This window comes from Lissotriton helveticus, chromosome 9, assembly GCF_964261635.1.
Source record: "Lissotriton helveticus chromosome 9, aLisHel1.1, whole genome shotgun sequence".
Taxonomy (NCBI): domain Eukaryota; kingdom Metazoa; phylum Chordata; class Amphibia; order Caudata; family Salamandridae; genus Lissotriton; species Lissotriton helveticus.
Window position 1 is genome coordinate 68351628 of NC_136070.1, and position 16680 is coordinate 68368307.

At 48.7% G+C, this 16680-nt stretch overlaps 1 protein-coding gene across 3 annotated transcripts in view; it reads left to right on the forward strand.

Annotated features, from left to right (window-relative positions):
• Positions 1-16680, forward strand: part of SIPA1L1 (signal induced proliferation associated 1 like 1) — a 681304-nt gene that overhangs the window by 358248 nt on the left and 306376 nt on the right. For all 3 annotated transcript variants that reach the window (XM_078659472.1, XM_078659473.1, XM_078659474.1), the window contains exon 6: positions 8915-9103. In XM_078659472.1, the coding sequence (XP_078515598.1) occupies positions 8915-9103 (189 nt within the window). The remainder of the gene's footprint in view (positions 1-8914; positions 9104-16680) is intronic.

Consider the following 16680-nt stretch of genomic DNA (forward strand, 5'->3'; position numbering starts at 1 on the left):
TGTCTGGGTGAGGTGCCTCAACCCAAGAATGAGATTAAGAGCCTGGGGGTATGGCTGGAGCCCGACCTGACGTTCAGAGTACAAACTAAGAAAGTGGCTGGGATCTGCTATGGTTTGTTACGCTCTGTCCGGAAGGTGTTGCCTCTTCTTCCCTTCAGCTCTAGGAAACTTTTGATCCAGGGGCTTATACTGTCAAGGTTGGACTACAGCAACGCCTTGCTGCTCGGTGCTCCTGAATCAGCCATTAACTCCCTTCAGCGAGTACAAAATGCGGCGGCCAGAGTACTGACCGGCACGGCGAAAAGAACTTCGGCCAAACCCGCTCTCAGCTCACTCCACTGGCTCCCCATCCGCGAGAGAATTAAATTTAAGGCTCTTTCCATCGCCTTTAAGTCTCTCCAGGGAATGGGCCCCCCCATCCTCAGGGACCTTATATGTCCCTATAAGTCCTCGCGTACCCTCCGCTCTGACGGGAGCAATTTACTGACCATCCCCAGAGTAAGGAGAGCACGTTCAGGAGGACGGAGGTTCTCTGTGAATGTTGCCAAGACCTGGAATGATCTTCCTGCCACTCTCCGCCTGGAACCCTGTCTCCAGAAGTTCTGGAAATCTCTAAAGACATTCCTTTTTCCACGAGGAGTTTGAGTTCCGCTGTCTGAGGATCATGGAAGCTTGTGGTGTGTACTAGCGCTGGGACGCTCTTGGGCAGCCATGCGCTTAAGAAATCCATTTTCATTTCATTTCACCGCAGGGGGTGAGGGACAGCGAGGCAGCGTCGCCTTCTCCGGGTGCAGATCAAAGGCGGTGCCGGTTCCGTTCCGCGCTCACTGCTCCCAGCGGCTGTAGCCGTTCCGCTCCTCCGGCACACGTCCCCGGCCGCCGTGAAGCCCCCCGAGCAGTCGCTCCTCCTCCCGAACTGCAGGCAGCAGTACCGGCAAGCGGTGGGGCTGGTGTCGCGAGCTCCCAAGCCCGCCGTGCCTCCGTTGAAATCCAGGTAGCGCTGCTGATAGGTCAAGGCCCGGCCCACTGTGCCACGCAAGGCCGAGGCTTCTAGGCAGCGGCACACCGCAGGGCCGAGAGACACCGGGCTTCCACTCTTGGTCGCGCCGCAGTCCGCTCCAGTTGGTCCCGGCTTCCGCCGACCGCTGCAATCGCCACTCCGCTGCGTCGGGGATTCACTGCAGTGCTCCGGCGGCAGAGAACACGGAGCTCGGCAGGCAAATACAAAGCTTAGAAGGGCCAGGCGCCGGAGGGACACGAAGGAGCGTCCCACTCCGTCGCCATCTTGGCCACGCCCCCATCTTATTTCTTTTAATAAGGAAAAGAATAATCTGCTCAGAAAAGTAATATTTGTAGCTATTAACAGGCAAAGTAAGTAATCAACTGTCAGAAATTGCAGGATTTGGGCCCAAATAGTTATACCGACGCTATCACACCGCACAGTTGAGCCCTCTCAATTGGGGGTTCCGAACACCCCTTCATGTTGCAAATTCTCTTTAACAAGATTGTTCATCCCCTATATTCATCATAGTCTACTTACAGGTGCCAGTAGGCAGTTATAGTTGGGGTCTAGTTTCCATAGGAAAAGTGTATTTTGTTTTGCTAATAACTTTGGGGCCATTTGACGAATCTTAACGAAATTTTAAAAACTAGCTTGCCACTCACTTCAGCTGCTGTTTGGGTGATTAGACTAGCAGGGCCTGAGAAAAGAGGTGCAGGTTTGGGGGTAGCCCAAAATGCGCTTTCCCTATGCAGGTTCCCATAGGTATTTTGAATAAGATTATAGTCTGAACCCCCAAACAGAATTACACCAAATTTGGAAGAAGGCTAGATCTTGGACCAGAAAGAGTGCGTTTTGTAATTTAGTGTAAATCTATTTAGTTTTTTTGGAGTTATTAAAGGGAAAAGATTTATGTATATCTAGGGAGAGCGTCCGCTGATTTGACAGCTCTCAGGATTAGATCTGATTGGCTGCCACCACTTCAACCAGGAAGTGGTGACACCCATCTTGGACCTCAGCCAGAGTCCTAAACACCGCAAAAAATAGGAGGTAGGGTATTAATGCCCTGCCCCCTACAGCTGGTGGTGTGGTCACACAGGGAGCCCGCCTGAGACCAAATGGTCTCAGGTCTGTTAGGCAGGAGGGGAGTATAACAAATATATTTGGGGAAGGATGCGCACGTGGCCATCCTCCCCAGCCAGGGAACCCCATCCCCTGGGGCCCAGCCTTTACAATTGACTGTTAGAGGGGCAAGTAGCCCCCTTGCTGGGCCGATTTTGGCCCCGTGGACCCCATACCCCGGTAGCAGGACGATATTCAGAAGGGGAGTGGGGGTCATGTGGCCCCTCTCCCCAGTCAGATTTTGGTGTGGGATCCCATCATTAATATGAAGTGAAATGGGGCATGCGACAACACCCCCCTCCCAGCCCCCCCCCGGCCCCAACCTGCCCCCTGGGGTCCTCGCACATTTTGAAAAGGGAGGCCCTGCAGACCTCATCCCCCAGTGCCGACTTCTGCAATGACACGTGCCCTGAGGTAACTAACCTCACGTCCTTGCCATACACTGCTAATTCCCAACATATTACATCGCTCATGACATTTTCTATTACATTGATAATATCACTGCAACCTTCGCTGTAAAATGAATGATGAGAAAGCTGTGCATGGTGGGGTGCGAGTTATAGTTACCTTAGGGCCCGAGTTATAGTTACTTGAGATAGCTGTAACTGACTGCTGAATCTCTGTGGTTTTGTTTGTAAAATCTGAACCCAATTTTAACGTCCCTCTAACATTTGTTTTTTTGTGAATGTAGTTTCCATTAGCGATTCAATTACAGCCTGTGGTGTAGTCTTCCCCCAAAAGTTTTACCTCGTCTCCTTCGGTTTTGCTGAAATTCATTTTTGTTGGCTTAAGGATTCTGTGCACTTTAACACTGCTAGCCAGTGCTGAAGTGCTTGTGCTCTCTTTTAAACATGGTAAAATTGGCTTACACCCAATTGGCATGCTTAATTTACTTACAAGTCACTAGTAAAGTGGTACTGCGTGTACCGCTGCCCTGTAAATTAAAAACTACTAGTGAGCCTACTGCAGTTATTGGGACATCTACTAAAGTAGCTCATTGAAACTTCTCGTGCATGCCATTGCAGCCTGTATGGAGTTTTAAACTGCCAAATCAACCTGTGAAAATAAACCTTTTGCTGAGACTAAATATCCCTTTTTAACGGATAGAAGGCACCACTAAACAGCCCGAAAGACAGAGGGTATTGTATTTAAAAGGTAGGACATGTGTATTTAAGTTTTACATATCCCAAATTCGATTTTCACTACTGTCATGGCCCACCTCTCTCATTGGATGACATTGGGTTGCAACCCCTCTGCATAAATCAGGACACAGACCACTCTATCATCATTTAAAAAGCGACCCTCCACTTTCTATGGGAACACAGGCCACACTGCCAAAGGGGCACCAAACGCCCACTCCACTGTATATTGCCCCATAGACCACCACTCTGAGTCTATAAAGCCCTGACTACCCGTGCCTATATGACCACACACCTCCCTTTGCAAATCATTATGAAGGCTTCCTTTCTGCAGAGTCTGGATGGCAGAGACCACCCCGTGTGATATTTATTAAAACCCTATGATGGAGGCCCTCCGAGCCTCCCCACTGAGGGCGGTATGACCTTCTACTCCCCTCAATGCCACCAGGGGCTTCTGTTGATGCACCTCTTACCTGTTCTGTTCTTACCTGTTCTGAACGCACTGTATACACACATTCCATATCTCCTGTGACGTGTGTGATCCCCGTCCACTCCTTTCCCCACGCAGCTGTGACATTGCATCTCAGGAAGACTTTAACCTAGTTTAGGTTTTATCCTCCGACCTTGCTCTCTGCCCGGGTTTAGGAAGTCTGTGCCAGTTGACCCCCCCCCCCCCTTGTCCTTCAAATGTGAAAGTAGCTCAATAGGTTAGTGTGCCTGCTGCAGAGTTGTATGTCTGTAATCTTCTGGACACTGGTTCAAGCAGTCCTTTGGGGTCCTCCTGAGCTTTCTCCTTTCCATGGGAAAATAAAATCGTTATGATAACATAGATGGGAGCATAGATTATTTGGGCGCCAAGAAAAGGCTGCATTTGTTTTGAAGTGCCCGATGATTGTTTACTATTGCTAGATTTTGTCTTCCTCACTGAGGTTAGCTAGAGCAAAACGTGCCATTTTGCAAGGATCTTAAACCTCACTTTGCTTTCTTTGCTTTAAAATGTAGTGACTGCTAGGATCTTGAATACCTTTCCTAGTCCCAGCAGATGCGTGATGCATAGTATTTGATTATGCGTGGTAGAGTGAGCGGCTAGGCTCTTATTTATGGAAATGGGCGTGAGACCCCCCGTTTTAACAGGTTCGAATCCTGGCAGGTCTGTAAACTAAAATGAGTGGATTCTATAGACTCCCGCTAAGTTGGACATAGCAATGCAGTAATATAAAATGCACATGTTTTCTCCTACTTTTTTCCCGGCCATTAAACCCCTCGGCTCAGCGACTTAACCTCTTAACTGCGCCGAACGTTCTGTGCTAGTGCGGAACGTTCTATTGAGCAGGCGGGGCCGCGACTGCCAACGGACGTGCGCAGCACTACCGAGGTAGTGCACACGACGGCCGTTGGCCGTCGGCAGCAGCGATGAGGTTAAGACGACCACTGTGCCACTCACACAGGACAACAAAACACTTCCCACATAGGCCACACTGCAGCTCGACAGTCTCCCAGTCAAGAGGAGCCTCAAGGTTTAGTTTAGCGTGGTAACAATCAGCTAATACATTTCAACACCTCTTGAGCTACATAAAGGCCTATGTAAGTGCATTTACCATACAGAGATTGAGTTGAGTAACAGTAATACGCTGTAGTACAGCTCCAAGAAGCCCCATGGGGTAAACATACACCTTATAATACATGTGGTGTATGGTATGTTAGCTAATTAGTGGCAGTATAATTAATGTAGGAATCCTTTGTATTGCCGATATTAAGAGATTCTCACGAAGAATCTACTTTAAGTCCTTTCTGTCATTTTGTAAAAGAAGGGATTTTATGTTTTTTGAAGCACGTATTTATTACCCAGTGACAACTTTTGTACATTGTAAAATGTAACTGTTTAAAAGAAATGTAGTACTCTTATAAAGTTTTACATAGTCTGAAGACATTTTAAAATGTATTGTTTAATGGGCATAGGCATTTTGGATGCATTACTCATAAAATTGATGACAACAATGTTTATTGGCGTTTATAAAGTTGTATTTGGAGGACAGTGATCTTCCAGTTTGACAAAGTTTATCTAGCAAATTCTAGATTAGTTACTGGATTTGCTTTGTGTGCATTTTTAGGTCTCGGCTCTAGACAGCGCGCATGCGCTGCCTTGTATAGAGACCTGTTTGTATGTACTTTGTGGGCTTCAGCCCGCCCTCAGGCTTCCGATTTGCAGTCTCAATTGTCGCTTCATTAGTTATTCTTCCCATTGGTCCATGGCATGCATGCGTCCTACCTCTTCCAGGGTTTAGCCCTCCCCGAGAGCAACGACCAATGTCTGCTAAAATATGCAGCAGCCTTTTTTAGGCATTGTTTCGGGACTACTTGTTTATTTCTTTAAGAGCGCTTTTCACAATCAATGCTGTTTTTACTCGCACTATTCAGGTGCTTGAACTATGACGGTGCCTATAAAGGTGCATTGCATGAGCTCTGCTGACATTTCAGTACTTGGATGGCAGTACAGACCATAGACCGGGATAGACGTGTATTATGAGAACTTAACGGGTGCTTGTAGGAGCTAGGTGCGTATAGTGGTGCATTGCAGAAGCTCTGCTGATTTTTCTGTACTTGGATGGCAATAAAGACTGTAGATCAGTGCACTATCTGTGTTGCACTTGGAAAGTCACTGAGTTGAATTTCGCAAGCTCCACTAATGTTTCACCCCATACATGTCACTAGTGCAAGGGGTTGGTGACAATGGTTGTTCAGTGAGAGGCCTTAGTGGTCACTTCTGTTATACAATGGCAGTGGGTGGTGTAGACCAGCAGATTGTGGACACCCAAAATGCCTGCATGTGGCAGCTAAGACTAACCTGAGCTCTCTCTTGCACAAGCTGACACTACACCAAGGCTCACACCCTTCCACAGATCTTAATCACAGACTTTAACCCCTTGAAAAACCTCCACCCTCAAACCCGTACCTATTTCTCTTTATCAGTTACACACGGCCGATCGCTAACGGCACTCTCCAGTCTCAGGTGCCCAACAATTTAGAAAGCAGAACACCCTCACTTTAGATGATTCAAAACACAACATGCGCAACCAACTGGAGGGCGCAGTTAAAGTACAGCTTATGGACTGTCTCAACTGCTATCTCTAGGGACAGAAATCACCTGCAAGGCTGTGTATAGCTATGAGACTGCTTTACCCCCCACCTTTCATCAAGATGTTCGAGAACATTGTCAATTCACCAACAGATTTTCAACTGGCCCAGTGTGTCCTAGTCCTCCCCCCTTCAACCAGCATGAAATCGAAAATATTCTAAAGACAAGTAAGCCATCATACGAAACAACCCATCAATACACTAACTGCATTGCTCACTTGAAGTACATGCCCCAAACTCATTCAAACCCACTCAAGCATTCTTGGCAATGCGAGAGCTATTGGCTTTGTCAGTGCCTAGATCTTTTAGCAATGTTGTCTAGCAGCTTCATACCGCTTTATTCACTGACTTTCAGCCATGTTGAACAGGCATGCTGCTATACAACATGGTTAAAAGATATTGACAAACCCAATAGCTCTTGCTTTGCCGAGACCTAGTGGCTTTGCCAATGCTTGTTCTAAATTGGTATAGGATATTTTTTTTGTTTTTTTTTCACTTTATTACTGTTTGTGTGCTGCATACATTTACACACTTCCTTTAAGTTAAGGCGGACTGCTTTTGTGCCAAACTACCAGAGGATTAAGCACAAGTTCATTTAGTGGTTTGTGTGGATTATCTTGATAGGTACTGTGGTTGTTGTTTGAGAAAGTTCTTCACCCCTCAATCAAAAACCCAATGTCCTTCAGTAAGCTTGCTAATGGTTTGTTACAGCAGTGATGAATTCAACATTCTGACTTCAGACACTGGCTCCCATCGTACTCATGTTTGTTAGAGTCAAAAGTTAGGACGTAAATTGGATGCCAACATGATTTTGACGGTCAGTTTAGTGCCACCCATTCCTGCATTTTCCAGTTTACTAAAATGTAAGTTGTTTTTCACGGTTTTATTTAGACTTGATAGTTTACTCTTTTTAGACAGTATGCCAATTCCCAATAAGCAATTTATTCAGAATCCACCACTTTTCGCAGAAGCATGCACTTGTAACCTTATATTAGTCCGACATAAGGAACTGAACTGCCTCTCTGCTGTCCCTCACAGTTCTTATTCCTAAAATGTGTGGTTCTTAAATTGTTGTATTAGGACCACTAAGACACATGTACAATTTAATAATAACAAAAAACACCCTAAGAGCTTCCCTGTGCCAAGTTCAATATCACACATCCATAAATGAACCCTGGCAAAACCAGACAAAAGGATGCTGTGCCAATCCTGTGTAGGAAGAGGTTATCTAAATATCATAGACTTGATGTAGAGCAGGGCTTGAATTGAGCCGGTGGTTTCCCGTGCTCAGCACCTGTATGTAATTATCATCATTGACACTTGTGACAGTCTTCCACAAGGTGGCGCTGTCTGGCTAATTTAGAGATGGCCACATCAACAGGTAATTACTACCCACCGCCCCCAAGCCATTCTTGTAGCTTTGGGGGCTTGAAATAGTCAGAATTGTCTCATAGTGTGATGGTTAGTTGTTGTGTTACTAGCATTGGCAGCATAGCAGGGGCAATGTGTGGTGGAAGATGCTGTGGCCTTCTAACAAGAGCCCTGGCACTTCTTTTTTTTATTTTTGCAAATTAAGCACTGAATTGTAGAGTAATTTGTTTTGATTTGGTCGCAACATGCCAAATCACAGTTACCATCCACTCTAACGAAGTGGAGAAAGGCACACATCAAGAAAATATGATCCCCTCACATCATGCTCTTGGCTTTCTTTACGTCATTACGGCTTTCCATTTAAGTCCATCAGTGACTTTTTTACATTTGAAAATTGCACACCATTGTCACATAGTTTGGCACTTTCAGTTCTTTATCTCCTATATAAATTGTTTACTGAAAGCAGTTTCCCCAGCATTGGCAATGCCAACGGGGCAAGCTATAAAGCGATGAACAGTCTTAGTACATGAAACATGTGAATGCAGCATTTGTGAATCCCTGTTTACGTATGTTGTTACATTAACCCCTTGCGTGCTTCTGTCGGCCAACTGCCGTCACACGCACTAACTTCGTAGTGCTGCGCAAGTCCATTGGCCGACGCGGCCCCGCCCACTCTGCTAAACTGCCGCACTGCGGCGGAATTGCCGACGCGGTTAAAGCAGACCTATTAGTCTGTGCTAATGCTTTTTAAAATTTGTTTTTGTAACAGTTTGGCTGTGCAATGGGTTCTCATACAGTATAGTATGTTTTAGTAGTATGTACATCACACAACCTGTCATTAGTATGGCCTCACAGGACTGACTGTTTCTTTACACCAAATACAAATAGCCTGTATAATTGCACAATTTTGTAGTGGTGCTGGTGTGTGTGGTAAATCTGTGCAGGTTGCTGTTCTTCGGGGAGAGGTTTTGCTCATCAGTTTTTCATTCTGGTCCGTACTTGATTGCTGCACCAAACCCTTGAGACTGGTTCAAACGTTAGGGCTGTGAGTGTCAGCAAAATACAAGCCGTAAGGCAGCCATGACTGAGTGAGACATGGCTGGAATATTGCTGTCTTCGCTCATTAGCACGTATTGTTGTTTTCCAGCTCATGACTCTCCGGGGCTCTGTCTTGGAAGATGCGATCCCATCCACGGCGAAGCATGGCACCGCCAGGGGGCTGCCCCTGAAGGAGGTGCTGGAGCACCTCGTGCCCGAGCTGAACGTGCCGTGCCTCCGACTGGCGTTCAACACTCCCAAGGTGACCGAGCAGCTCATGAAGCTGGATGAACAAGGGGTACGTTGATGCTTGCTTGCATTCCATTTTAAGTGATCAAACGATTATTATCTGTTTAGCTGTCATTTATAAACGTACAATCTGGGTAGCTGCCGCTCTGCTACATGAAACGTATACAGACAAAATTAGGATCTATATTCCTATACAGAATTTTTTTTAAAGTTGCTAAATGCCTTCGAGCAGACAAATCTATGCCATCATATTATTTCCAAGCTGTAATACAAAGAAATCTGAGGCTGAACTGTTGCCTGTCACATGCCTTGTTTTATCACACCTATGTGGGGTGTACTGTCTTTGCCAGGTGAAGTATTGAATTGAGGTGCGAGGAAAGTGTGTGGTGTTGCTCATTGTGTCAGACCATAGGAGTAGAAGTGTTTTGTTGTAACATTGCACATCTAACTGTACCAAAACATTTATGTAGTACTATAAACCCTTGGATATCCATATACTAGCATTTAGGCCTTGAGATTGTGGGGGCATAACAAGGATTTCAGACCTTTAACCAATCTAATGTCAAGGGGAGTTGGTGTAGTAACTTTACTAGGGATAAGATAGATGGTCCATCTAGATCCTGACAGTAAATGCACCACAAAGGTAGTAAAGTTGCTTCATCAATGTATGTCTCATTAAATAGTACCTAGCGCAGTCAGTGGGAACATGGAGAAATGTATATCTGAGTAGCAATGTAGGTACTTGGTTCTGCTCTGATTCGGGAGCCAATATATTGAATGGATCAAATTTAAGAGCTACAAAGGCAGGACTGGCTGCATATTTTTGGATTAAAAAAAAATCTTTTCAGAATTTATTTTCAGAGCACCCACATAGCACCACAGTCAGTGCAGGAGCCAGTGTTTTGCGCTGATAGTGGTTGCTCTTACCTTTTCCTCCTGTAAAGGCCTCAGTTTTAGTACGTCAGTGTAGTAATTGAGCCAATGGTTAAAGCCAGTGTCTTAAGCTTTTTGAGATATAGTGCACTATACGCCAAAATAGACTGATAACTCTTATGGGTTTTTGAGGACTTAATCAGAATTTTTTCTTCAAAAAAATGTTTGTTTTGGCCCATCAGTTAGTAAAAGTGGGTAAATTGATCCTCCAGAATCCTATTTAATGGAATATATATTTTTATATTTGTGTGTGTGTGTGTGTATAGATATTCACAAAAAAACAAAGGTCAACCCCTTCCATGCATTGAACACGCTGGAGTTGTCCGACGCAAAAGTGTTGAAATGGATTGGACGGCTCCTGCGCGTCCTACTTCCCCCCCCAAATAGCCTCCGGAGTTGGGGAAGAGCTTCCCCAGCTCCCGAGGCTGGCCTGATTCTTTCACTGAAATGACGATCAGCGCGCATGTTGCACTGACGTCATTTCAGTGAAACCGAAATGAGCCAGTTTGCTCGTTTCAGTTTCACTGCCTCAGTGGGCTATCTCAGCCCCATAAGCACCAAGTCTGATGGGAGAGGTAGCATTGGAAAGGGGAGAATCTCCCCTTTCCTGCGGTATCCCTCCCTAATGAATCTCTGCTTGGGGATCCACCCCTAGGCACCAAGGAGAGGGCAGTGCCGCCCCTTGGGCAAGGGTGTTTGCAGAGGGGGGGCAATAGCCTCCGATCTGTCCCCTCCAACCCCAGGGGGCCAGAAAGCACACCAGGAACCAGGGATGTATTTATTTTATGTATATTGGGGTAGGGGCTCCCAAAAATGCGCATGGCAATGCCCCAATCCCCCCAAAAATCCAGTCTTTCTGCACCCCTGCCTCGGCCCTCTCGGAGGCAGATGGGGGGACAAAAGCCCCTGCAATCCCCCTGTCTGGGCAGAAAGCCCACCAGGGATTGTTTTTTCTTTTTATATGTAGGGGTGGGAGCTGCCCAGACTGGGCACGCCAATGACCCTGCCACCCAAAACAAATTACCACAGTCTTTCTGCCCCCCTCCTTGGAGGCAGATGAGCGCAGTAGCCCCATATCTCCACCCCCGCTGGGTCAGAAAGCCCACTAGGGATTGTTTTATTAATATACCTAGGGGTTGGGGCTGCCCAGAATGAGCAGACCAATGCCCTCACCTCCCCCAAAAATATCCCACAGTCTGGGAGGCAGATGGGGGCAATAGACCTGATCCGGGCCATCCTCCATCCTGGGGGACAGAAAGCTCACTAGACACAGGGATTGTTTTCTTTATACGTAGGGGTGGAGGCTGTGCAGACTGCCCATGCTAATGCCCCCACCCCCCAAAAAGTCTTTCTGCCTCCCGCGGGGACCATTTTTTTGTAACTGTGGGCCGGTCTGTACACATCTAGCCACGACTAAATAGTCCACATCCAGATGTGCTACCGAAGGCAATTACATTATTGTAAGGTAGACCTAAAGCTCACTCTACTAGAGGGTAAAGAGGCTACTGCTGCTTTAATGAGAAATGTTCCTACAGCCAAGATCTGTATAGCAGCTACACAAAGATCTGTTCACACGTTTACCAAGCATTGTTTGGATTCAAATGCTATAACAGATGCTCAAGTAGGACAGCAGCACCACCCCAACATCACCAGTGCACAACTTCAGCACAGCACCACCTCAGCATCAGCTCAACACCAGTGAAGCATCACCTCAGCACCAGCACACCACTAAATCAGCACCAGCAGAGCACCACCTCAACATCACTTAGCACCACGTGAGCACAAGCACACTACCACCTCAATATCATTCCACCACCTTAGCACCATTGCAGCATTCCATCAACATCAGCCCAGCACTGCCTCAGCATCAACGCATCACCTCAGTGCAGTACTATCACAGCACCAGCACAGCATCCTCTCAGCACCAGCACAGCATCCTCTCAGCACCAGCACAGCATCCCCTCAGCACCAGCACAGCATCCCCTCTGCACCAGCGCAGCATCCCCTCTGCACCAGCGCAGCATCCCCTCTGCACCAGCGCAGCATCCCCTCTGCACCAGCGCAGCATCCCCTCTGCACCAGCGCAGCATCCCCTCTGCACCAGCGCAGCATCCCCTCTGCACCAGCGCAGCATCCCCTCTGCACCAGCGCAGCATCCCCTCTGCCCCAGCGCAGCATCCCCTCTGCCCCAGCGCAGCATCCCCTCAGCCCCAGCGCAGCATCCCCTCAGCCCCAGCGCAGCATCCCCTCAGCCCCAGCGCAGCATCCCCTCAGCCCCAGCGCAGCATCCCCTCAGCCCCAGCGCAGCATCCCCTCAGCCCCAGCGCAGCATCCCCTCAGCCCCAGCGCAGCATCCCCTCAGCCCCAGCGCAGCATCCCCTCAGCCCCAGCGCAGCATCCCCTCAGCCCCAGCGCAGCATCCCCTCAGCCCCAGCGCAGCATCCCCTCAGCCCCAGCGCAGCATCCCCTCAGCCCCAGCGCAGCATCCCCTCAGCCCCAGCGCAGCATCCCCTCAGCCCCAGCGCAGCATCCCCTCAGCCCCAGCGCAGCATCCCCTCAGCCCCAGCGCAGCATCCCCTCAGCCCCAGCGCAGCATCCCCTCAGCCCCAGCGCAGCATCCCCTCAGCCCCAGCGCAGCATCCCCTCAGCCCCAGCGCAGCATCCCCTCAGCCCCAGCGCAGCATCCCCTCAGCCCCAGCGCAGCATCCCCTCAGCCCCAGCGCAGCATCCCCTCAGCCCCAGCGCAGCATCCCCTCAGCCCCAGCGCAGCATCCCCTCAGCCCCAGCGCAGCATCCCCTCAGCCCCAGCGCAGCATCCCCTCAGCCCCAGCGCAGCATCCCCTCAGCCCCAGCGCAGCATCCCCTCCGCACCAGCGCAGCATCCCCTCCGCACCAGCGGAGTACCACCTCAGCACCCCCACCGCATCAGCACAGCACCACCTCAACACAGCACCAACTTAGAATAACTCCTCACCAGAGCAGTGCAACCATCTCAGCAGGACTCTCACCAGGACAGCATTGCTCACCACCAGTGCAGCGTCCCCTCGGCACCACCTCTGCACCATGCCTCGTCGGCGCAGAACCACCTCGACACCACCTCTGCACCCTGCCTCATCAGCGCAGGACCACCTCGGCACCACCTCTGCACCCTGCCTCATCAGCGCAGGAGCCCCTCCTCATCAGCGCAGGACCCCCTCCTCATCAGCGCAGCACCCCCTCCTCATCAGCACAGCACCCCCTCCTCATCAGCACAGCACCCCCTCCTCATCAGCGCAGCACCCCCTCCCCATCAGCGCAGTACCCCCTCCCCATCAGCGCAGCACCCCCTCATTGATCACTACATCATCACTCAGCACCGCCTCCCTCAGCCCCCCCCCCCCCGGCTAACTATACTTCACTTTAATCTTTGTTTTTTCTATGAATATCAAGGGCTTTTTTAATGTGAAGTAATATTTTATTCCCATACCTTACTGGGCCTGCCGTGCACAGCGTGGGGTTCGCTGCCTTACCCCCAGCCAACGCCCCAGAACCTGTGGCAAACCTGCGGCGCCAAACCCCCACTGCACAAGGCCTTCGGCTATGTGCAGCGTGGAATTAGTATGGTCAGTCCCCCACGGGCAGCCAAGAAGACTGTTGCTGTCCAACCCCCATGGTCTTGCAGCGTTCCCAAGGCCCCTCCCTTTCCCCCTGCAATACTACAGCAAAATTACATGGGCTTTCGCTGAGCCCCGCAATACTGCAATGCTGAGGAAAAATCCAACTTTTGACCCCTAGGATGGTCCACTGGATCCCCAACACACATCGGGGCGTGGGGTGGGGGGAGGGGGGGGGTAGGGTACCCCCCTACCTTGCCCCCTTATTTCATATCTTTTTTTTCTGTGACACAGGGGCCTATTTCCAGAGGCATAAAATGGCAGCTGCAACAGTCTGTTCATGTTGCTGCCAGCCAATCAGATTGAGTGTTTTCAGCTCGTAGTACCACAGTACACTGTGGAAGTACAATCATATTTATATATACATAAACTTTGAACCTTAGTTCCTCAAAAACTACTGAGCATATTTACACTAAATCACCAAAAAAAGCATGCTTTCTGGGTTAAGATTTAGCTTTCTGCGAAATTTGGTGTAATTCCGTTCAGCTGTTGTGGCTGTAGCACTGATTTGTGTTATCTATTTGACATTGCATGGGAGAAACAGATTTCGGGACCCCTCCCTTTTTCTTGCAAAATGACTTGGAACAGTTTTTTTGATTTTTACTTGGCACATGGGCAGAACCTAACAATTGAAAGATTGTGGATTTTGCAGTACATCAACGTAGCACCTCACTGCTGCAGAGGTCAGCAGTTGCAATGGGCACGTTAATGATAGAGCCTCTCTTGACCAAAAGCTTTTCCACTCCACACGGAAATATGAAGTTGCGACTTTAAGTGGAATGTATTCAACTGCAATTACTGTTAGGGTCATAGAAAGGCTTGGGACACTATTAACCCCTTCCACGCTGATGACGAGCTGGGCTCGTCATCAGGTAGCCTCCTCGCACGCTGATGACGAGCCCAGCTCGTCACGTAAAGTGCGCTTTTGAAAATCTCAGCGTGCGAGCGGAATTCCGCCCGCACGCATGCGGTTAAAATAGTGGGGGGAATGGTACAAGTCTCTAAAGAAAGTAAGATCGCCTTTACGAGAGTAAAAGATATGGTGGGAAGAGCCTGTCACAGTAACATTCTTATTCTAGCTGTCACGAGTCAAATGCAAAAGAATTGATACCTCTGAGCTGCGAGCTAATACTATAAATTCTACAAAGAGCTGCAGTTCAACTACTCATTTCTAGGTGTCCCTCAAGTCACATGCTTTAGCATTTGACTCACGAGGGACACTTAGTAACGACTAGTTGAACTACAGCTCTTTGTAGAAATATTTTGATATTGGATACTATAATATTTACTGCCCACTGCTAATCTCGTCCCATAATGCTTTTCAGGGCCTTTGGTTAGGATTGTATTTTTGCCCATAACTGTGCTTGGGGGGTCCTAAGAGGATGGGACCACCATCGAATCGTTCAACAAGATGTGCTCTTTTTTTTCAAGGCATCTGCTTGGTTCTCTCCCTAGGTTAGGGAGGATCCCGAAATCATCACCTCTCTCACAGCTCCCTAAATTTTCATTTTCTCCTTTGTGAAATTACTATATGCATTTTAGCATGTAGAGACAGAGATACTTGTTATTTTACCTAAAGTATATGAGATCTCTGTTTTATTAAGTGGTAGTCCGATCGAGCAAAGTTGCGTAATTAGCGGAGGTTTTGTTCAACTTCGTGGAATTCCGCGTAGTAGTACTCTGCCAACTACGCCCACCCTTAATCCTGGTCCCTAAACAGGAAAATAGCTTATGTTAATGTTAATGTTAAAAAGATTTTATATAGCGCACAGCTACTCCGGGGAGTGTCCCGGCCCTTTAATAAAAACTAAGAGACAGACATCGTGGCGGAAAGGGACCAAAGCATAAGGACCTACTGGACAAAGAGCCAAGACTTTAGCTCCCTCCTAAAACCCAAAAGACTTGCGTTGAGTCTCAAGGACACTGGCAGAGAGTTCCAAAGCTTGGGCGCCAGATAGCGGAAAGAACGTCCACCGATTCTGGCCCGTCTGATTGATGGAACTTGAGCCAGAGCCAAGGAAGCTGACCTTTGCGTCCTCGTAGGCAGATAGAATGCCAAACAATTTCTAATGTATTTAGCTCCTGTGCCATGGAGCGCCTTATAGGTCAGTGAGAGAGCCTTAAAAGTCACTCGCTTTTTAATGGGGAGCCAGTGAAGAATTTTTAATAAGATAGTCGCACTAGTTCTGCGATGAAGCCCATAAATGGCTCTGGCGGCAGCATTCTGCACAACCTGCAGGCGAGAAAGAAGAAACTCCGGCAGGCCCAGGTAGAGAACATTGGAGTAGTCCAAACGAGAACCAATGAGCGCCTGGACGGTAATCTTCCGGTGGCAAAGGGCCAACAGAGGAAGACATTTTCTCAGCATCTTAATAATAGCAAAGCATTTGCCGACAAGACCCAAAACCTGAGGCTTCAAGGTAAGACAGCCGTCTATCAACTCCCAGATTCTTGGCCCTGGAGGACACAGCTGCAGGGGGAAACATAGCCGGCGGCCACCAGGTCTGCCATCTGGGGTCGGCGGAACAGCCAAAAAACAGCAACTCCGACTTGTCGAAGTTGCATTTCAGGCAGTGCCGTTCGAACCAATCAAAAACGGCTCCCAGACAGCCTCTGATCTGCCCCCCATCGAAGTCTGACCCCTTCTGACTGGTGAAAAGAAGCTGGGTGTCATCAGCATAGGACACGATCTGGGCACCGAAGGACTCCGCCAGGGGTGCCATACAAATGTTAAACAATGTAGGGCTCAAAACAGAGCCCTGAGGCACCCCTACCTTAAGAGGTGGCATCTCGGCAGAGAAAGGCGGGGCCCAGACCGTTTGCCGGCGGCCGGCAAGAAATGACTTAAACCAGTTAAACACCGCTCCCCACAGCCCAATCGCCCTGAGTCTCAAAAGGAGACTGCCATGGGGAACGGTGTCAAAAGCCGCCGACAAGTCCAGCATAATAAGCATGGCCTTACCTCCCGCATCCAACACCTCTCTGACGGCATCCATCACCTCCAGTAGGGCTGTCTCCGTACTCATGTTGGCCCGAAAGC